Here is a 22,622-nt window from a genome sequence, read left to right as displayed (position 1 = left end):
TTTCCTCTCTAATACCCTAGCCTTATATGGATTTCCACCTGGTCTCATTGCTTCATTAAAATTACTTTATGATTCGCCCACAGCATATCTAAAACTCTCTTCTACCAAACCCGTACCTATTAAGATACAGAGAGGAACACGGCAAGGCTGCTCGCTATCCCGGGCATCATTTGCACTAGCTATGGAACCCCTGGCAGAAGCCATAAGGGAACATCCTGATATTAAAGGATATCAAGGGCAAGGATCACGTCATGACTACATAGTTAGCCTGTTCACAGATGACCTTCTTCTAACCGTAACACAACCCTTAATAACTCTCCCGAACCTGTACTCACTTCTACGTAGATTTGAAATTATTGTGACGCCTCCAGGGCCGTGGTGTACTCGGCAGCCGGGCCTCTGGTTGCCGGGGGATATCACGGTGGCTGGCCCGGTCCGTGACCCAGGGCGGTCAGTGAAAAGGGGAACTTCTATTATATGGGGTTTTTGGGATTATTCGTGATGCCACCTGTGGAATGCGGCTACGGGGTGCCGCCGCTGCGGAGCAGTCCTCTAAGGCAGATGGTAGGGCAGCTTGTGATGGAATGGCTCCCCACAGGTGGAGCGGGCCTCAGGGCAGCGTGGGGGATTTACTGGATGGTGGTGCAGGGGAGAGACGGCAGGACGGTCCAGGAGGAAGGATGGACACTCACAGAGGGGTAAGCTTCAGTACCTTTACTGGTGATGCTGCAGGCACGGTCCAGGGTACTCCAGGGGAAGGGCGCACTTCTGGTCTCTCCCCAGTGAGCGGGTATAGGGCCTCCTGATCCGTTGCTTTATTCTCTAAGCTTCTGGCCTGCCTGGAGCTGGGCCTAGCTTGGTTACTGTCTCTCTCTGCACCTGCTGACCTGGTGGTAGGGCCTTCTCTTTGGAGATCACTCTCCCTGGACGCTGGGACCTCCGTGACTCCTAGCCCTGGTACTTTAGTCAGTGTTTGGTGAACCTGGGACCTGTAGTCCTCCAGGGGTTCCGGTGGTTCCTACTGGGTGTAAAGGGGTCCCTGTAGGCGCGGACCCGGTGTCCGGTATATACAGTACAGACCAAACGTTTGGACACACCTTCTCATTTAAAGATTTTTCTGTATTTTCATGACTTTGAAAATTGTACATTCACACTGAAGGCATCAAAACTATGAATTAACACATGTGGAATTATATACTTAACAAAAAAGTGTGAAACAACTGAAAATATGTATTATATTCTAGGCTCTTCAAAGTAGCCACCTTTTTCTTTGAAGACTGCTTTGCACACTCTTGGCATTCTCTTGATGAGCTTCAAGAGGTAGTCACCGGAAATGGTTTTCACTTCACAGGTGTGCCCTGTCAGGTTTAATAAGTAGGATTTCTTGCCTTATAAATGGGGTTGGGACCATCAGTTGTGTTGTGCAGAAGTCTGGTGGATACACAGCTGATAGTCCTCCTGAATAGACTGTTAGAATTTGCATTATGGCAAGAAAAAAGCAACTAAGTAAAGAAAAACGAGTGGCTATCATTACTTTAAGAAATGAAGGTCAGTCAATGCGAAAAATTGGGAAAACTTTGAAAGTGTCCCCAAGTGCAGTTGCAAAAACCATAAATCGCTACAAAGAAACTGGCTCACTTGAGGACCGCCCCAGGAAAAGAGGACCAAGAGTCACCTCTGCTTCTGAGGATAAGATTATCCGAGTCACCAGCCTCAGAAATCGCATGTTAACAGCAGCTCAGATTAGAGACCAGGTCAATGTCACACAGAGTTCTAGCAGCAGACACATCTCTTCAACAACTGTTAAGAGGAGACTTTGTGCAGCAGGCCTTCATGGTAAAATAGCTGCTAGGAAACCACTGCTAAGGACAGGCAACAAGCAGAAGAGACTTGTTTGGGCTAAAGAACACAAGGAAAGTGGAAATCTGTGCTTTGGTCTGATGAGTCCAAATCTGAGATCTTTGGTTTCAACCATCATGTCTTTGTGCGACGCAGAAAAGGTGAGAGGATGGACTCTACATGCCTGGTTTCCACCGTGAAGCATGGAGGAGCAGGTGTGATGGTGTGGGGGTGCTTTGCTGGTGATACTGTTGGGGCTCCCTCTGCTGGTCTGAGGTGGTAGGATGGAGATGTGTGAATGTGTGAGGGCCTCTTGTGGAGAAGTCAATCCATGCACCCTTCTGGGTTCTGTGGCACCAATGCACAGCAGGGCGCCACATTATTTCTGGCCTGAAAATTAATATTGATAAATCTGAAGCAATGTTTATCAACACTCCTATCTCCATGCAAGATCATATACACTGTGTGCAGAATTATTAGGCAAGTTGTATTTTAGAGGATTATTTTTATTATTGATCAACAACTATGTTCTCAATCAACCCAAAAGACTCAAATATCCAAGCTTAATATTTTTGGAAGTTGGAGTGGGGTTTTTTTAGATTTGGCTATCTTAGGAGGATATCTGTTTATGCAGGTAACTATTACTGTGCCAAATTATTAGGCAACTTAATAAAAACCAAATATAATCCCATCTCACTTGCTTATTTTCCCCAGGTAAACCAATATCAGTGCACAAAATTTAGAAATAAACATTTCTGACATGTAAAAAAAAAAATAAAAAAAAAATAGTGATCAATATAGCCACCTTTCTTTATGATGACACTCAACAGCCTTCCATCCATGGATTCTCTCAGTTGCTTGATCTGTTTTCGATCAACATTGCGTGCAGCAGCCACCACAGCCTCCCAGACACTGTTCCGAGAGGTGTACTGTTTTCCCTCCCTGTAGAACTCACATTTTAAGATGGACCACAGGTTCTCTATGGGGTTCAGATCAGGTGAACAAGGGGGCCATGTCATTATTTTTTCTCCTTTTAGACCTTTACTGGCCAGCCACGTTGTGGAGTAGTTGGATGCATGTGATGGAGCATTGTCCTGCATGAAAATCATGTTTTTCTTGAACGATACCGACTTCTTCCTGTACCACTGCTTGAAGAAGTTGTCTTCCAGAAACTGGCAGTAGGTCTGGGAGTTGAGCTTCACTCCATCCTCAACCTGAAAAGGTCCCACAAGTTAATCTTTAATGATACCAGCCCATACCAGTACCCCACCTCCACCTTGCTGGCGTCTGAGTCGGAGTGGAGCTCTCTGCCCTTAACAGATCCAACCTCTGGCCCATCCATCTGGCCCATCAAGAGTCACTCTCATTTTATCAGTCTATAAAACCTTTGAAAAATCAGTCTTAAGATATTTCTTGGCCCATTCTTGACATTTTATCTTATGTTTCTTGTTCAAAGGTGGTCGTTTTTCAGCCTTCCTTACCTTGGCCATGTCCCTGAGTATCACACACCTTGTGCTTTTTGATACTCCAGTAACGTTGTAGCTCTGACATATGGCAAAACTGGTGGCGAATGGCATCTTGGCAGCTTCACTCTTGATTTTCCTCAATTCATGGGCAGTTATTTTGCGCCTTTTTTGGCCAACACGCTTCTTGCGACCCTGTTGGCTATTTGCCATGAAACGCTTGATTGTTCGGTGATCACGCTTCAAAAGTTTGGAAATTTAAAGACTGCTGCATCCCTCTGCAAGACATCTCACAATTTTGGACCTTTCAGAGCCCGTCAAATCTCTCTTCTGACCCATTTTGCCAAAGGAAAGTAAGTTGCCTAATAATTAAGCACACCTTATATAGGTTGTTGATGTCATTAGTCAACACCCCTCCTCATTACAGAGATGCACATCACCAGATTTACTTAATTGGTAGTTGGCTCTCAAGCCTATGCAGCTTGGAGTAGGACAACATGTATAAAAAGTATCATGTGATCAAAATACTCATTTGCCTAATAATTCGGCACACAGTGTAATATCCCAATTCAGATTCACTAAAAGGGAGCATTATCTGACCTATTTGGAAATAAATTTAACCACAAATAAATCAACACTTTTTAAATGGAACTATGCCCCTTTAAACCAGCAACTCCAGACTGACCTCAACAAATGGACATCCTCATGCCTTTCCTGGCTAGGCTGTATTAATTCAATAAGAATGGTATCACTACCACGTTTTTATACCTATTTAGATCTTTACCTATAGTAATACCTAGTAAGATCTTTTCAGACATACATTCACTAATCTCTAAATGTGTTTGGCACTGGAAATGCCCCAGGATATCCCAACGAACCATGTTCTATCATAGGCGACAAGGAGGAGTATCACTTCCCAATTTCTCCCTATATTATAAGGCTGCGCAAATAGCGCAATTATCTACAATCTCTTCTCCATCAGAGAAGCCCAGATGGATTGACTTTGAAAATTCCCTCCTCTCACCACACTCCATCTCGGGTTTAATGTGGGCGACAGGTCAATTACCTTCTAAATTAGTTGCTCTCTCTCCATATACTTCTCACTCACTCACATTGTGGAGAAAACTTAGATTTCAATTTAAAATACAATCCAATCCTTCCCCTCTATTGACGCTACTCAATAACCCTATGTTTACCCCTGGGCTCAAACTAAATTCTTTTAAATGGTGGAAGCTTAACCCCTTTCTGACCTGAGGTGTACTAATAAGTATATGTGGCCTGGGCCTATTGGACCAGATACATATTGGTATGCCCTGGCGATTGCGCCTGCACAGAGGTGATGCGGGTTCGATCGCTGCCGGGCGTCAGCTGATTGTCACAGCTGACACCCGGTACTTTGTGCAAGGAGTGGTCCCGCACCGCTCCCTGCACATTAACCCCTGAAATACTGCGATCAAAGTCGATTGCAGCATTCCGGGAGCAAGGGGAAGTAATCGCCGTTACTTGCCTCATCTCCGGCGTTCAAAAAATGAAAAAAATTATAAAAAATAAATAAAAATATACTGTACCCATAAATATTATTATGAAAAAACAAACAAAAAAAACAATAAAAGTACACATATTTGGTACTGCCGCGTCCGGAACAACCTGACCTATAAAACTGTCCCACTAGTTAACCCCTTTAGTGAACACGGTAAAAAAAAAACGACGCAAAAAAGGATTCTTTATCATCATACCGCCAAACAAAAAATTGAATAAAACGCGATCTAAAAGACGAATGTAAAAAAAATTGTACAGCTGAAAACGTCATCTTGTCCCGCAAAAAACAAGCCACCATACAGCTACATCAGCCGAAAAAGAAAAAAGTTATAGCTCACAGTATAAAGCGATACAAAAAATTTTTTTCCTTCTCTAGTTTTTATCGTGTAAAGGCGCCAAAACATAAAAAAATATATAAATGTGGTAGCGCTGCAGAATGGCATAAAAAAACAAACAAAAAAAAACAATTCCTGAATTTTTGGTTTTTGTTTATTCTGCCTCCCAAAAATCGGAACAGAAAGTGATCAAAAAATGTCACGTGCCCGAAAGTGGTACCAATAAAAATGTCAACTTGTCCCACAAAAAGCAAGCCATTACATGACTCTGTTAGCCAAAATTTGGAAAAATTATAGCTCTCAAAAAATGGCGATGAAAAAACTAGTCTTTGCAAAAAGAAAGGTGTTTTTAGTGTGACTGCTGTCAATCATAAAAACTCGATATGAATCTGGTATCGCTGTGATCGCACCGACCTGAAGAATAAATGTGTCTAATCACTTATACCACATGAGGAATGGCGTAAAAAATAAACTCTAGGTTAAGGGTTGTGCTAGAGTTAGGGTTAGGGTTGTGCTAGGGTTAGGGTTGTGCTAGAGTTAGGGTTGTGCTCAGGTTAGGGTTGTGCTCGGGTTAGGGTTGTGCTAGGGTTAGTGTTGTGCTAGGGTTAGGGTTGTGCTAGGGTTGTGTTAGTGTTAGGGTTGTGTTAGGGTTAGGGTTGTGCTGCGGTTAGGTTGTGCTAGGGTTAGGGCATTGCTAGGGTTAGAGTTGTGCTAGGGTTGGGGTTAGGGTTGTGTTGGGATTTTTTCAAAAGTAAAGAAAAAAAATCATGACGATATAGCGACTAGTGTTGAGCACAAGTGCTCGCTACTTGAGTTTGCATTGGGTGCTCGGGTATGCACCGAGTATCGTGGGTGCTCAAGTGACATGCTTGAGTCTCCGCCCCATATGTTTTGCAGCTGTTATACAGCCAAAAAAACCTTGCGGGGATTGCCTGCCATGCTCGAGCCATCCCCGCATGTTTTTTTTTGGGTGTCTAATAACCGTGAAACATGCGGGGCGGGGACTCGAGCATCCGAGATACATGGTGCATACCCGAATACCCGATGCAAACTCAAGTAACGAGCACTTGCGCTCAAGACTAATGACAACTTATTCAAAATGATGACCTAATGTTAACAAATTCTGTGTCGTACCTCTGGGTTCAAAATTTTCACTATACCCCTTGATAAAATCCTTGAGAAGTCAAGTTTCCAAAATGGGGTCACTTGTGGGGGACTTCCACTGTTTAGGTGCCTCAGGGGCTCTACAAATGCGACATGGCGTCCGCTCTCGATTCCAGCCAATTTTGCATTCAAAAAGTCACAGAGTGTTCCTTCCCTTCTGAACCCTGCCGAGTGCCCAAACAGTTTATTTTCCCCACATATGGGGTATCGGCGTACTCAGGAGAAATTGCACAACAGTTTTTGGGGTCTATTTTCTCCTCTTACCCTTGTGAAAATAAAAAAATTGGGGCTAAAAGATCATTTTTGTGGAAAAAGTTAGATTTTTTTATTTTCATGGCTGTAGGTTATAAACTTTTGTAAAGCACTTGGGGGTTCAGGGTGATCACTACACATCTAGAGAAGTTCCTTGAAGGGTTTAGTTTCCAAAATGATGTCACTTGTGGGCGGTTTCCACTGTTTAGGCACATCAGGGGCTCCCCAAACGTGGCATGGCATCCGCTAAATATTCAAGCAAATTTTACATTCAAAAAGTCAAATGGCGCTTCTTCCCTTCTGAACCTTGCCGTGTGCCCAAACAGTGGTTTTCTCCCACATATAGGGTATCGGCTTACTCAGGAGAAATTGCACAACAAATTTTGGGGTCCATTTGTTGGGGTCCATTTGTGATACCCTTGGAAAATAAAAAAATTGGGTCTAAAATGAAATTTTTGTGAAAAAAGTTACGTTTGTTCCACATTCCAAATATTCCTGTGAAGTACCTGAAGGGTTAATAAACTTCTTGAACTTCGTGAATGGGGCTTTGAGCACCTTGAGGGGTGCAGTTTTTAGAATGGTGTCACCTTTGGGTATTTTCTGTCATAACGGCCCCTCAAGGTCACTTCAAATGTGATGTGGTCCCTAAAAAAATTGTTTTGTAAATTTTGTTGGAAAAATGAGAAATCACTGGTCAACTTTTAACCCTTATAACTTCCTAACAAAAAAAATTTGGTTCCAAAATTGTGCTGCTGTAAAGTAGACATGTGGGAAATATTATTTATTAACTATCCTGTGTGACAATTTCTCTGATTTAAGGGCATGAAAATTCAAAATTTGAAAATTGCAAAATTTTCTACATTTTTGCCAAATTTCCATTTTTTTCTTAAATAAACCCAAGTCACATCGAAGAAATTTTACCATCATGAAGTACAACAAGTCAGGAAAAAACATCTCAGAATCAGTGAGATCCATTGAAGCGTTCCAGGGCAGACCAGGACCTCCAAAGCGTAGAGAGACAGTTCTTGCCATGTGTCCAGCTTGGATACCCAATAATTATAAGGCACAGAGGAATCACGGAGGACGTTGGTATGGTCGGCAAGGTACTCCCTCACCATTTTACGAAAATTTTCCCTCCATGTGAGAGTACCCCGCGCCTCAGGGCCTGTGTGATGGGAGGGTCCGAGAAAACGGTCCAAGAACTTTGACAGTGTTTCCCTGCCTCTGATGGATTGCATTTGTGTCTCTCTCGCCTGTACTCCTTGGTTGTCCAATGAACTGTGACCTCTGCCGCCAGCGTTTTCAGATGGAATTTTTTTTAATAATTCCGCAACAAGGGTCTTCTCGTACTGCCCCATTTTTGTAGACCTGTCCACCTCAGGAATAAGAGATATAAAGTTCTCCTTGTAGTGTGGGTCTAGAAGTGTCACCAACCAGTAATGACTGCCACCCAAAATTTGGACAACACGAGGGTCACGGGAAAGGCAGCGTAACATAAAGTCAACCATGTGTGCCAGACTGCTAACAGACAAGACTTTCGTGTCCTCACCAAGAGTAAGACTGACCATGCTCTCCTCCTCAATCTCCTCCCTGTCCTCAGGCCATCCACGCTGAACAGACGGTATGTTAGTTGTGCAGGTAGTACCGTCTATAGCGCAGGAAACTAGCTCCTATTCTTCTTCCTCCTCCTCTTCCTCATTGTCACCCAATCCATGTTGGGATGAGATGAGGCTGGGCTGTGTGTACTCATCCTGTATGGTTCCTTGCTCCATCTCATCGCGCTCCGCCTGCAATGCATCCTTTTAATTGTGAGCAGAGAGCGTTTCAGAAGACAGGGAAGCGGGATGGTGACGCTAATTATGGCATCATCGCCGCTCACCATCTTGGTGAAGTCCTCAAAGTTTTGGAGGATGGTGCAGATGTCTGACATCCATGTCAATTCCTGAGGTCTTATGTGTGTAGTCTGAACTGAATTCCAACGGCCGTGTTGATGCTGTTAGTCAATAACTGCCCTCTTCTGCTCACAAATCCTTCCCAACATCTGCGATGTAGAGTTCCAATGCGTGGGGACATCGCACACCAGTCCGTGAGCTGGAAGCTGCAAACGCTGCTGAAGCACGGCAAGGGCGGCGGATGCTGTAGCTGACTTTCTAAAATGAGCACACACGGGGCATACTTTGACAAGCAGATCCGGCAGATCTGGGTAAATTTTGAGAAAACGCTGATCCACAAGGTTAAGCACATGGACCATAGGAAAAGAAAATCCCGGCACTCACGTGTTGATAATCAGTTGGTTTATTCCACAACTCACAAAAAGATGTTTCAGCCTGTCCAAGGCTTTTTTCAATTGTGGTTAAATACATTCAGTCAAGATATTTATAAATAAATCCACGGAAATTACACAATTCTCATTAGCATAAAAAAGAAGACCGACAAAATAATATGCAACAAAACTATACAAAAACATACAAAAATTAAACAATAATAAAAAATTTAAATTGCAAAACATCAATAACAAGTTAACTTATATACCTAAATAATCCCTAACCAAATATAAATATATAAATCGCAGATTATAGATTCCATTTAATTATTCCCACCCATGAATATACCACATTTTAATATTTACATAAATGTTCTAATCTACATTTCTCAATATTCTTTTTATTAAATATGTTCAACATTTTATAATTTTTCTAGAAAAGATTTTTAATGTTGTAAGATTTTTTTAATATTGTTTGAAAAATACTGCTCATTATATTTATACATGCAACTGATTCCTTGTAAACAACCTGCATCAAGTGACTAAATATATCCTTTGTTCTCTTTCTCCTCAATATTATACTAATAAATGCCTTATAGATAGATCAGTATATTGCCGCATTCCCATAGATCCCAATTCACATCATAAGAAAAAATTCACCATATTGTTCCTTTATCACTTTATATCCCATTATTTCAATCTATCCCATTCAAAGAGGTATAGTTACACATTAAGCTACTAATAAAGGAATCATCGCAAACATATGGGAATAGAACAAGTCTGCATTCCAAGTGATTCTCACCTCCCACAGATTGTTATCTGAGATAAGAGAGGCTGGTAAATTCATCCTCTGTCATCCTCTATCCCCTGACCTAAACCTTATTTATCTCGTTGAAGGTGACAATGTAATTAATTGTCCATCCGTGACTCCCGAAATTACCGCAAATACATAGGGAAGCCGTCTATCTTGCATCACCTCTCATCTCCGTTCTCCAGTTTTTAGCACAGCAAAAAATGGCAAGTATAATATGCAACCTATTTGTTCTCATGCTGATGTTTCAGAAATTCATCGCATCTGTGATGTCTAAAAAGAAAATAGGATGCATATATTACTTATTATCCTGATCACATAATACCACTAACATCGTATTCTCGATTCAGGCCATTTGGATATAAAGTTCCCAAAGTATAGATCCAAAAGGCTTTTCTGCGTAAAAGTTTTTTTTTTTTTTTTTTTTTTTAATACTACCTCCCCTTCTAGGTGTATCTATTTGTTCTAACACTTGATATTTCAATTGGGCTACTGAATGCCCTTTTTCCTTAAAATGTAATGGAAGGGGAAGCGAAGTATCTCCACACCTGATAGTGGATTTATGTTTATTAACTCGTGTTCCCACTGACTGCATTGTTTCTCCAATATATGAAAAGCCACACGGACATTTTATCTGATAAACCACATTTGTAGACTTACATGTGAAGAAGCCCTTAATACTAAATCTTTTACCCGTCCTAGGATGGCTAAATTATTCCCCCTTAATTACATTACCACATTGGGCACAGTTCAAACAAGGATATGTTCCTTTATTTTTTGTTGAGAGAAAAGTCTGTCTAGGAATTATTGCATCGCTCCCCACATCAGCCCGTACCAGTTTATCTTTCACATTGGGCAGTCTCTTATTACAGATGAGGGGAGGTACATTAAATTCCATCACACTCGGATATGCCTGCCCCAGAATATGCCAATGTTTCTTTATAATTTGATCCACTTTTAAATTGACTGGATGATATTCCCTTACAAAACATACACGTGATTCATTCCTTCTACCTGGATTTTTATCAGTAACTACCTCTCTCAATGCCCTATCTAAAATACGTTGGGGATAGTCCCTCGATCTAAAGTTTTCACACATTTCCATAATTCTTTTTGAACAGGTAGAGGGGTTAGTGACAATTCTGGTCACTCGCTGAAACTGTGATTTGGGGATAGCCTTTTTAACAGAATGTGGATGTGCACTCCTAAAATGTAGGATACTATTCCTGTCTGTATCTTTTTGATATAAATCTGTCTCAAAGTCCCCTTTTTCATTTCTAATCACCATAGTGTCCAGAAAGTTCATCCTCTCTTTATACTATTTATACTATTTATCTTTATACTCTTCATACTATTTATGTGAAATAGTAAATTTTAGTTCATTCCACACATTATTTAAATCATCATAGAATGTCATTAGGGTTTCTTGTGGCCCCTCCCATATGCAAAAAATATCATCTATGAACCTAAACCAGGCTCTTCCATATATTTTAAATAGAGGATGTTCATAGACATAATGTTCTTCAAAAAATGACATGTATGCATTTGCGTATGGGGGGGCCACATTCGCACCCATTGCCGATCCCCTCTTCTGTTCATAATACACATCCTGGAACAAGAAATAGTTCTCATACAAAACTATTTCTAATAATTCCATTACTATATCCCTTTGGATTTCTGGGAAATCCTTTTACGCAGAGAAGCCTTTTGGATCTATACTTTGGGAACTTTATATCCAAATGGCCTGAATCGAGAATACGATGTTAGTGGTATTATGTGATCAGGATAATTAGTAATATATGCATCCTATTTTCTTTTTAGACATCACAGATGCGATGAATTTCTGAAACATCAGCATGAGAACAAATAGGTTGCATATTATACTTGCCATTTTTTGCTGTGATAAAAACTGGAGAACGGAGATGAGAGGTGATGCAAGATAGACGGCTTCCCTATGTATTTGCGGTAATTCCGGGAGTCACGGATGGATAATTAATTACATTGTCACCTTCAACGAGATAAATAAGGCTTAGGTCAGGGGATAGAGGATGACAGAGGAGGAATGTAAGAGCCTCTCTTATCTCAGATAACGATCTGTGGGAGGTGAGAATCACTTGGAATGCAGACTTTTTCTATTCCCATATGTTTGCGATGATTCCTTTATTAGTAGCTTAATGTGTAACTATACATCTTTGAATGGGATAGATTGAAATAATGGGATATAAAGTGATAAAGGAACAATATGGTGAATTTTTTCTTATGATGTGAATTGGGATCTATGGGAATGCGGCAATATACTGATCTATCTATAGGGCATTTATTAGTATAATATTGAGGAGAAAGAGCACAAAGGATAGATTTAGTCACTTGATGCAGGTTGTTTACAAGGAATCAGTTGCATGTATAAATATAATGAGCAGTATTTTTCAAACAATATTAAAAAAATCTTAAAACATTAAAAATCTTTTCTAGAAAAATTATAAAATGTTGAACATATTTAATAAAAAGAATATTGAGAAATGTAGATTAGAACATTTATGTAAATATTAAAATGTGGTATATTCATGGGTGGGAATAATTAAATGGAATTTATAATCTGCGATTTATATATTTATATTTGGTTAGGGATTATTTAGGTATATAAGTTCACTTGTTATTGATGTTTTGCAATTTAAGTTTTTTATTATTGTTTAATTTTTGTATGTTTTTGTATAGTTTTGTTGCATATTATTTTGTCGGTCTTCTTTTTTATGTTAATGAGAATTGTGTCATTTTCGTGGATTTATTTATAAATATCTTGACTGAATGTATTTAACCACAATTGAAAAAAGCCTTGGACGGGCTGAAATGTCTTTTTGTGAGTTGTGGAATAAACCAACTGATTATCAACACGTGAGTGCCGGGATTTTCTTTTCCTATAGACATTGTTTTCCACGTGCAGCACTCTAGCTACACGGAGTGCCGACTATTCTCTTTTGATACTAAGCACATGGACCAGGCATGGTACATGTGTGAGCTCGCCTCGCTTCAGAGCCGCCACCAAGTTCCGGCTATTGTCACACACGACCATGCCTGGCTGTAGGTTGAACGGTGTCAGCCAAAGATCTGCCTGCTCTTTCAGAGCTGTCGACAACTCTTCAGCATTGTGCGGTTTGTCACCTAAGCATATTAGCTTCAGCACAGCCTGTTGCCTCTTGGCCGAGGCAGTGCTGCAGTGCTTCCAGCTTGTGACTGATGTGGTCATTTCGAAGATGGAGGCTGAAGAGTAGGAGGAGGAGGTGCAGGAGCTGTAGAATGTGGGGGAAACCCTGATTGACCCAGGGTCCGAAATCCTCTGCGTCGGGAGGACATGTTTCGTCCCAAGGTCCGACTGGGTCCCGGCTTCTACTATATTAACCCAGTGTGCTGTCAGCAAGATGTACCATCCCTGCCCACAAGCACTTGTCCACGTGTCCGTGGTTAGGTGGACTTTCCCAGTAACTGCGTTGTTGAGGGCACGGGTAATGTTGTGGGACACATGCTCGTGTAATGCGGGGACGGCACACCAGGAGAAATAGTGGCGGCTGCGGACCAAGTACCGAGGGATGGCCGCCGCCATCAGGTTGCAGAAAGCTTCCGTCTCCACAAGCCTAAAAGGCAATATTTCTAGCGCAAGCATTCACGAAATGTGTGAATTTAGTAGTGTGGCCTGTGGGGCGTTGGCTGCGTATTTGTACTTGCGCTTCAAGTACTGGGGTAGGGACAACCGAATGCTGCGCTGGGACAAGGACATGGACGTGCTTGCCTATGGTGCTAGTTGAGAGTGTGCAACGACACGTGCAGGACGGAAGGCATCTTCACATGCGCCATGGACAGGGGATTGGCATGCACGCACAACAGCGGAAGAAGCAGTGGTGTCACCCACAGACACTGTTTCTGGACCCTGGGGTTCGGCCCACTTAGTCGGGTGCTTTGCTGCCATGTGCCTGATCATGCTTGGTGATGGTCAGGCTGCTAGTTTTGCTACCCCTGCTGATGCTGGCCTGGCTGGTGCAAATGGCCTTTTTGGGGTTATCGGCAGAGTCTTTGAAAAACCACCAGACTTGGTAAGACCTAACAGTTGTACTGGCAACTTCGGTCGTGTTGGCGTTACGGGAAACGCTTTCCTGCCTTGTGTCTGTGGCCACCACACTGCTTCTTCCTGCCTGTTGTGGTGCTACACCTCCCTCCCCCTGTGTACTGCTGTCCTCGCTGTGCATGTCCCCCTGCCAGGTTGGGTCAGTTACTATATCATGCACTTCCGCACCCTCGTCCTCCTCCTGTCTTTCTGGCAATTGTGTCTCATCATCATCCACCTCTTGAGGCAGTAATTGCACATTCCCACCGTTGCCTTTGTGTGATCGTGGCTGCTGAAATATTTTGGCATCGCTACACGCGTTCTCCTCTTGACTCGCTTGAAGCTGGCCGGGCGAGAGGCCCGAATCTACAAATGGAAAAGTGAACAGCTCTTCTGAGTGTCCAAGTGTGGGATCGGTTGTCTCTGGGCACTCAGCATGGTGGGAGGAAGGAAGATCAGGGTGAGGAATATGCGGTCCAAACTCACGGCTACTGAAACTTGACCGTGTGGAAGACAGAGTGGTAGTGGTGGTGGCAAAGTGACTGGAAGCATTATCTGCTATCCAACCAACAACCTTTTGACACTGCTCTGTGTTCAATAGTGGTGTTCTGTGGTCCCCTAGTATTTGGGACAGGAAGGTCTAGCGACAAGATGTGGGTGTTTTTTGTGGCACAATTTCAGCTTGCCCACGGCCTCGGCCTCTGCATGCACCATCACATCACATCCACTTCCCCTGATATACCTGGGCCTGGGTATCCCCTGATACCTGGGAAAACCTATACTAACTACACTGTGTGCCGAATTATTAGGCAAATGAGTATTTTGATCACATGATACTTTTTATACATGTTGTCCTACTCCAAGCTGCATAGGCTTGAGATCCAACTACAAATTAAGTAAATCTGGTGATGTGCATCTCTGTAATGAGGAGGGGTGTTGACTAATGACATCAACACCCTATATAAGGTGTGCTTAATTATTAGCCAACTTACTTTCCTTTGGCAAAATGGGTCAGAAGAGAGATTTGACATGCTCTGAAAAGTCCAAAATTGAAAGATGTCTTGCAGAGGGATGCAGCAGTCTTGAAATTTCCAAACTTTTGAAGCGTGATCACCGAACAATCAAGCATTTCATGGCAAATAGCCAACAGGGTCGCAAGAAGCGTGTTGGCCAAAAAAGGCGCAAAATAACTGCCCATGAATTGAGGAAAATCAAGCGTGAAGCTGCCAAGATGCCATTCGCCATCAGTTTTGCCATATGTCAGAGCTGCAACGTTACTGGAGTATCAAAAAGCACAAGGTGTGTGATACTCAGGGACATGGCCAAGGTAAGGAAGGCTGAAAAACGACCACCTTTGAACAAGAAACATAAGATAAAATGTCAAGAATGGGCCAAGAAATATCTTAAGACTGATTTTTCAAAGGTTTTATAGACTGATAAAATGAGAGTGACTCTTGATGGGCCAGATGGATGGGCCAGAGGCTGGATCTGTTAAGGGCAGAGAGCTCCACTCCGACTCAGATGCCAGCAAGGTGGAGGTGGGGTACTGGTATGGGCTGGTATCATCAAAGATGAACTTGTGGGACCTTTTCAGGTTAGGGATGGAGTGAAGCTCAACTCCCAGACCTACTGCCAGTTTCTGGAAGACAACTTCTTCAAGCAGTGGTACAGGAAGAAGTCGGTATCGTTCAAGAAAAACATGATTTTCATGCAGGACAATGCTCCATCACATGCATCCAACTACTCCACAGCATGGCTGGCCAGTAAAGGTCTAAAAGAAGAAAAAATAATGACATGGCCCCCTTGTTCACCTGATCTGAACTCCATAGAGAACCTGTGGTCCATCATAAAATGTGAGTTCTACAGGGAGGGAAAACAGTACACCTCTCAGAACAGTGTCTGGGAGGCTGTGGTGGCTGCTGCACGCAATGTTGATCGAAAACAGATCAAGCAACTGAGAAAATCTATGGATGGAAGGCTGTTTCATAAAGAAAGGTGGCTATATTGATCACTAATTTTTTTTTTTTTTTTACATGTCAGAAATGTTTATTTCTAAATTTTGTGCACTGATATTGGTTTACCTGGTGAAAATAAGCAAGTGAGATGGGATTATATTTGGTTTTTATTAAGTTGCCTAATAATTCGGCACAGTAATAGTTACCTGCATAAACAGATATCCTCCTAAGATAGCCAAATCTAAAAAAAAAACACTCCAACTTCCAAAAATATTAAGCTTGGATATTTATGAGTCTTTTGGGTTGATTGAGAACATAGTTGTTGATCAATAATAAAAATAATCCTCTAAAATACAACTTGCCTAATAATTCTGCACACAGTGTATAAACAAGCAAATCTCTCCCTGACTCAGCAGCAGCTCTCCCTACTCTGCATGTTTCCGGTGTAGACTGTGACGAAAATAGCTGCACCAGGTCTTATATAGACCTGATGACGCTGTACGGCCAGCCAATCACTGTAATACCCACAACCAACATGGCTACGACATTACAGTGCGTGACAAGCAATCCCTGTATGTTCATTGGTTCTCTAAAGAGAGCCAAATATGCAGGGCGGGGACCCTTTTGACCCTTTTTTGCATGCACCATCACATCACATCCAGTTCCCCGTCCCTTGCCACACACCTTGCCCATTTTAATGGACAAAAATATTTTCTGGAAATGGCTGGATTTGAAATGCAGTTATATGTGATACGTCTGACAGAGAACCATGGTTTTAAATTGCAGGCCTGTAGTTTACTAATACTATTTTTCACAGCGACCTCGTGTGAATAGCTTTGCCAACACACTGCAACAAAATGGAAATGGAGGCCAATATTTTCCCAGTTCACTACAAATTTCTGGATTTTTACCGCTGTAATATGAAAAAGATCTGACTCTATTCTGCAGTGCTAACAAGCAAATGGAGCAGAAAAATTGTGTACTCTGGATTGATTTTTAAGCAAATAATCAGGATTAAGATAAAAAAAAATTATCCCTGGCCCCTGATACCTGGGCCTATGTCTACAAATATCTGTAATAGTAGCAGTCAGAACATGCAATAGACCCTCTTGTGCTGTATCATGCACTACAGTCTGTCACATACCCTGCCTGCCTTGCTTTTTAAGCAAATAACCAGGATTAAGATAAAAAAAATTAACCCTGGCCCCTGATATCTGGAGCTATGTCTACAAATATCTGTCAAAGCAGGATCAGTCAGCGCATGCTATGGACCATCTTGTGCTGTATGCACTGCAGTCTGCCACATACCCTGCCTCCCTGCCTTACTTCTGCTATCACCACTGAATATATGCAGCTGTATAAGTCCTCAGAAGGACTGTTAGTTCAGAAGGATATATACATGTGTTGTAGAATACTAACTATAAACAAGTAAATCTCTACCTGACTCAGCAGCAGCTCTCCCTACTCTGCATGTTTCCGGGGTAGACTGTGACGAGCATAACTGCACCAGGTCTTATATAGACCTGATGAAGCTGTACGGCCAGCCAATCACTGTAATGCCCACAACCAACATGGCTACGACATTACAGTGTGTGACAAGCAATCCCTGTATGTTCATTGGTTCTCTAAAGAGAGCCAAATATGCAGGGCGGGGACCCGAGCTCCCGCCCAAGCAACCCGGAAATACTCGCCGAGTGCCGAGCTTGTCGAGCACCGTGATGCTCGGGCGAGTACTGAGTAGTGGCGAGCACGTTTGCTCATCACTAATAAGAGGCACTAATCATTAATCACTAAGAGGCCCCTTCCCATTCTCCTTTTTTTTTTCTCATTATTTTTTTCTTTTGTTTTCATGTGTTAATTGTTTGAGTATAAACCATAATGTCTGTTACCTCCCTGCGTGGAGAAATCATTATGCACGGAAGTTTATGTTATAAGTTATCAAAAAAACATTTTTTTTCAATAAAACAATTTTGAAACTAAAATTATGAAATACAAACTGAATACACACATACTGTGGAACAGGTAAGCAACTACTACATAACTTTACCGGTGTCTGTTCACTGACTTTTGGCCAGTACCCCTTGCAGATTTTTTAGGATATTGCAAGCTCCAATGTAGTAGACACATCCAAATAACGTTCTCATATTTTAAATTCTAATAGTTAAACACAAAGCATTTTCAGCAAAAAAAACCTAAAGGTGCCGATTCATCAATACCGGCACTTGTCATGTGCTGAAGTCACAGTCACCTGATTTATTAAGAGGCACACACCCCTTCATGAATCCGGCGTGTCTGAAAAGGGGAGTGCCCTTACTCAGGGACAGGAGTAAGAACTTTTTGACGTACGGTACGCCGCAGCTCATCATGAATTAGAGGAACTGAGGCGTCCTGCCCCTGCTCTGCCCAACATGTGCTAATTCCCTTACTTGTACATGTTTAATTATTGTTCAGTCCTAGTCCTTAACAGAGGAATACTCTATTACTTGTATTAATTGTAAGACATGCTATGATTATATGCATTGTACAATATATTACATAACTCATAGATATATTGGAAAATAAAGAAATATAACCAATTCTCATTTTTCCATACAGATTTAACATCACAGTCAATGGATGAAAGAGACCGTGAGGTGGGAAAAATACACAACTTCAATTAGTTATTTTTATCATTTAAATTTGTATGAGATAATATAAGGTTCCCTTATTCAATGACGTAAGCACCTGATGTGATAACGTTTGTAATATACTTTACAATAGGGGGTCAGTGACGCAGCAAAGCCACATAAATTATTTCCTGGGTTTCTACATACAATCAGAGCAATCCTTGGATCCACATCCTACATAATACTGATAAGCCTTAATTCACACCACCATATTTGGAGCTTGAGATAAATCTATTTTGTGCAAGAAATGGGATTGGAACAAGTAATCAGGAAGACATTTTCTATTCCATCTAATAGGATCAGTTTAGACATGAGCGGATCTTCGCCAGCCTTGATATAAATTTTTCCAAAAAATTTGATTAACAGCTGATTGATTTTCCGAGAACTGCAACTACTCCAACTACCCTGAAAAGATATGTATAACACTCAGAGGTCTCGTAAGACTATATACAACCACTTTCAAACTCTTTAATGTGAAAACAGCTTTAATAATATCAATGTAACCTCAACTATAGGCTATACGTGAAAGGATGGTAAACTTTCTTCACTTCTGTGCTGTCACACATCATCTGTTATTATAGCCTCACCTGGAGAGGTGGATTCTCTAAGCCACATTTCAAGGTGGAAAACACAAACAGAAGGTGATGGCTAAGTGGGCTGGACATGCTGGATGGCATGTAAGGGGAAGGTTTTCTCCTTGTGGAGAGTGACATGCCAGGTCTGACACGCCAGAATGAGGAGACTTAAACGCCTTGCATACTCCTCTGGGAAATTAAATATGCAAATTGCCTCTTCAGCGAGAAAGAGGACTTGAACTCTAGTGCCACCTATTGGAAGTAGGAATCCTACAAGTCAATATCGACCCTTTAATCAGCCTTGCAATATGACTTAGGATGGTACATGGAACAGCAAGGATCAGGACAGCAGAGTATTCTGTATGGAAGGCAGGCAAGCAGAGCAGGGAACACTAGAACACACAAAGCCAGGAGTGACACACATATAAGCTGAAGATGTGTAGTTAATTCAGGACTTGCAGCAGTGTTGGAAGTGTGAAAAGCTCCAGAGAAAAGTTTGTAATGTGACTTATCTACACTGGAACCTGTTACTGTGACGTCTTTTCTGTCACAAGGCATCACAGTATTCATTCTGCAGGCGGTGCTGGTGATGGAAGATATGTTAGACCCAGAAACCCTAGGCGGTATAGACCCTGTCCAGCCACTGTAAGGGAGGCTGGGATCTGTAGTGCCGTCCAGTCTGGCAGTAGGGGTGTGTGCTGTCCAGCTGGAGTATTCACCTCGATGCTTCAGCCTATTGGAAAGCACGACACAATACTAAAGCTCCCAGCATGGTGTTGGAAACTGCCAGATATAGCCTTTTTCATCCTCTGGTTCAGTCCTGTGCTCTCAGTGCATGTCTTGTATATTTATTTCCTGCTTTGACCGGTGGCTGACTATTCTTGTGTCTTTTGATTTTGAACCTTTACTGCCCCCCCCCCTGGTTCTGGCCCGGCTACCTGGCCACTCCTGCCAGCCTGCACCACCAGCCAGCAATTGACTCATTGGCCCCCATCCAAGGGGCACCTATCAGTCCAGGTTCCTGTAGAGGGTTAGAGAGGAGAAAGCCATGACTACCCCGTAATCTGGTAAATAGAGTGGCTTGCCCTAAGTCTGTGTGAGGTTGCTGTTTTTAGAGTTGTCAGGTGACAACTGACGGGGCCTCATTAGATTATGCTTACAGGTGATGAAGGGTTAATCAACAAATAAATGGTTAGCTTTTGACATTAGTGGTGAAGAGGCAAACTTGTTTGTAGTGATGATACACGCTGTGAGGCAATGACCGGAATCATATACGAGGGACGTTATATCTCCCCCAGAATGTGTATAGAGAACTATTAAATCCATTGGAGTGCATTGCAGTCACAAACTCACCTGCGGCTGCAATGCAGGAATGAAGGTGAGCATTGACCTGGTCAGGCTATCTGGCTAAGGCAGATTAGTAAAACCCGGCAGGGCCTTCATTTCTTGGAGGAGGCTACAGGAAGGCAGTGGGGCGGCCTCCTCCCTCCAACCCGGATTTTCCAGTGGCTTTTGCCACAGGTCCTTTAAAAACCCTGCATTAAGGAATAGTGTTGTTCAGTGTTGGGACCTGCTAGAAACCTAGCAGGAAAGCTCGGCGGGCCTGTGTGTAGCTGAACCCTTGCCTGGGAAGGCTCTGCACCCATCAGGCTCTGAGCGGCCCGGCGCGGCCGTTGCCCACCGCAACCGTTGTTTAAGGACTCATGTTAACCCGGCTGCGAACCGGAGAACTTTTCTGTTTACCTGTGAGTTGCTGAATAAAGCTGTTTATGTTGGACTTGCTTGGGTCACTGCCTCAGTTTCTGCATGGTGTGAACCTTACAACCCTACAGCAACATTGCCTTACAGCAACATTATAGAGTGAACAAGTCTAGAGATGAATTTATGTTTACAAAAGATGAAGGTTAGTTGCGTGTCTGCACCAGAAAGTAAATTGTCTAAATAAACATGACTTGGCTGAGAGGACTGCCTTCCCAGTTCTTTCAACTGGCAAACTCCAAAGCACAAGTTAACTGAACACAAAGCTACTTAAAACTCAGACACACGAGTGTCCAAAGCCTTGGCGTTAACGTCTCTGCAGTTTTAGTGATTTATGGCTTTCACTCCATATCAGTATTGCTAAGCTTTGAAGTCCTCTCACAATATAGATTCACCCCCAAAAGGGTTGCTGCATTCCATGCCTCTGCTTTTATACAGGCTATGATAATCTCTCCTGATTGGCTGTGCTATACCATGTGATGTGCTAACTGTAAAGCATTAAAAGGAAGCCTCTGCAGCTGCGCCCAAGGTTATGTGAGTCCGCTCTGGTTGATGCAATTTACTTCAATGTGCAAAATGGTGATAATTTTTGACGATTTGCGCAATCTGAATCGCAAATTGTTTTAATTCACCAGGTTCAACTAATTACTGAAAATTCTACACAAATTCAATTCACATCAAATTGATTTGCTCATCTCTAGATCAGTTTCCATGTTGGTCCAAATAGATGGAACTCACTTGGACCACAAATATGGCCATGTCACTTCAGCATTATAAGATGTATCTGCAAGAAAACAATCATGCAACAACTGAAAAATAAATGTGTATGTGTGTATGCTCTGCAGTTATCTCATATTCATGGCTGAATGCACTCCCTCTTCAAATGTGTCCTATTAGAGTGTTAAGTGACTCCATTTTTTATATCTACATAAGCATATCAAATTCACTACGTAATGATTTTTTTATTGCAGATTGACAATATAGATATTGTCTATTTGAAGCCAATCTTCAAGAGGGAAGATACAAAGAAAGCCAAAATCAAAGAGATGGAAACTGAATATTCTGCCTTGAGACTAATGACAAAAAATTGAGCATATTACATGTTATGTGGAATATCAATTAATCCATATTTACTGTTTCTAAAGTGTGTCTAATAAAAGCCATCACTCCAAGTGAGAGATGTTCTAACAGACACATTTTGTCAATGGCTTATCAAAACTATGTTAAAAGGTCAGTACAAATGCAAACTTTATTTTTAATATTGAGACAAATATACATAGGCATACTGTAATACAGGATAAGTTCTCTTGCTGACCAAACCAATGATTTTAAAAATGTGCCCCACCACCCTCAGTCCGTAAAGTTAACCAACATTATAGCATGGATTAAATCTGTTTAGACAATCTGCTTGCAAGAGGCGCTTCACTTTAAAACACACAGACAATACAGTTGGAACATAAAAAATTACCTAATTTTTCATAATACTGACCTGCCATTCTAAGCAATGTTTAAAGGGGATGTTTGGGCTTTTTAAATATTTAGTGTTTATATCTAGGTTACCGAATGCTAACAGTTTGTAATATACTCACTGTCACCATTCTGCACTGTTGCCTAGATATCACACTTCGCTATTTGACCAGCCTCACTCTTGATTCTGGAGGAGCGGGATACACCCTGACTAGTGTTTTCCTGTCCAGAGACTGGACATAATGTCACAACTGATGCCACGCCTAGTGTGCAGCAGGCCCTACTCCTGCTGGTCTGCTCCTGCTATGCAAGTTCTGGAGGTGATCCTGGCACTTGCACAGTCAGCCTCTTCAGTGTCCTGATGATGTGAAATCATCTCCAGCATGAAGCTGATCACTGGTTCCACCTTCTTCTTTTGTCTGTATTGGTGAGGAAGTAG

The 22,622-nt window shown here is 42.0% G+C and overlaps 1 protein-coding gene across 1 annotated transcript in view; it reads left to right on the top strand.

The window, feature by feature from the left end:
- Positions 1-21,818, top strand: part of LOC141165113 (tyrosine-protein phosphatase non-receptor type substrate 1-like) — a 114,204-nt gene extending 92,386 nt beyond the window's left edge. The window contains exons 7-8 of the mRNA XM_073650752.1: positions 18,313-18,350; positions 21,688-21,818. Of these exons, the coding sequence (XP_073506853.1) occupies positions 18,313-18,350; positions 21,688-21,807 (158 nt within the window). The 3' untranslated portion in view covers positions 21,808-21,818. The remainder of the gene's footprint in view (positions 1-18,312; positions 18,351-21,687) is intronic.
- Positions 21,819-22,622: the final 804 nt, after the last annotated feature.

Source organism: Phyllobates terribilis, unplaced genomic scaffold (genome assembly GCF_046119375.1).
Source record: "Phyllobates terribilis strain yellow unplaced genomic scaffold, ASM4611937v1 Scaffold_11__3_contigs__length_659146591, whole genome shotgun sequence".
NCBI classification, from domain to species: Eukaryota; Metazoa; Chordata; class Amphibia; order Anura; family Dendrobatidae; genus Phyllobates; species Phyllobates terribilis.
This window is presented reverse-complemented; position numbering and strand designations above follow the sequence as displayed.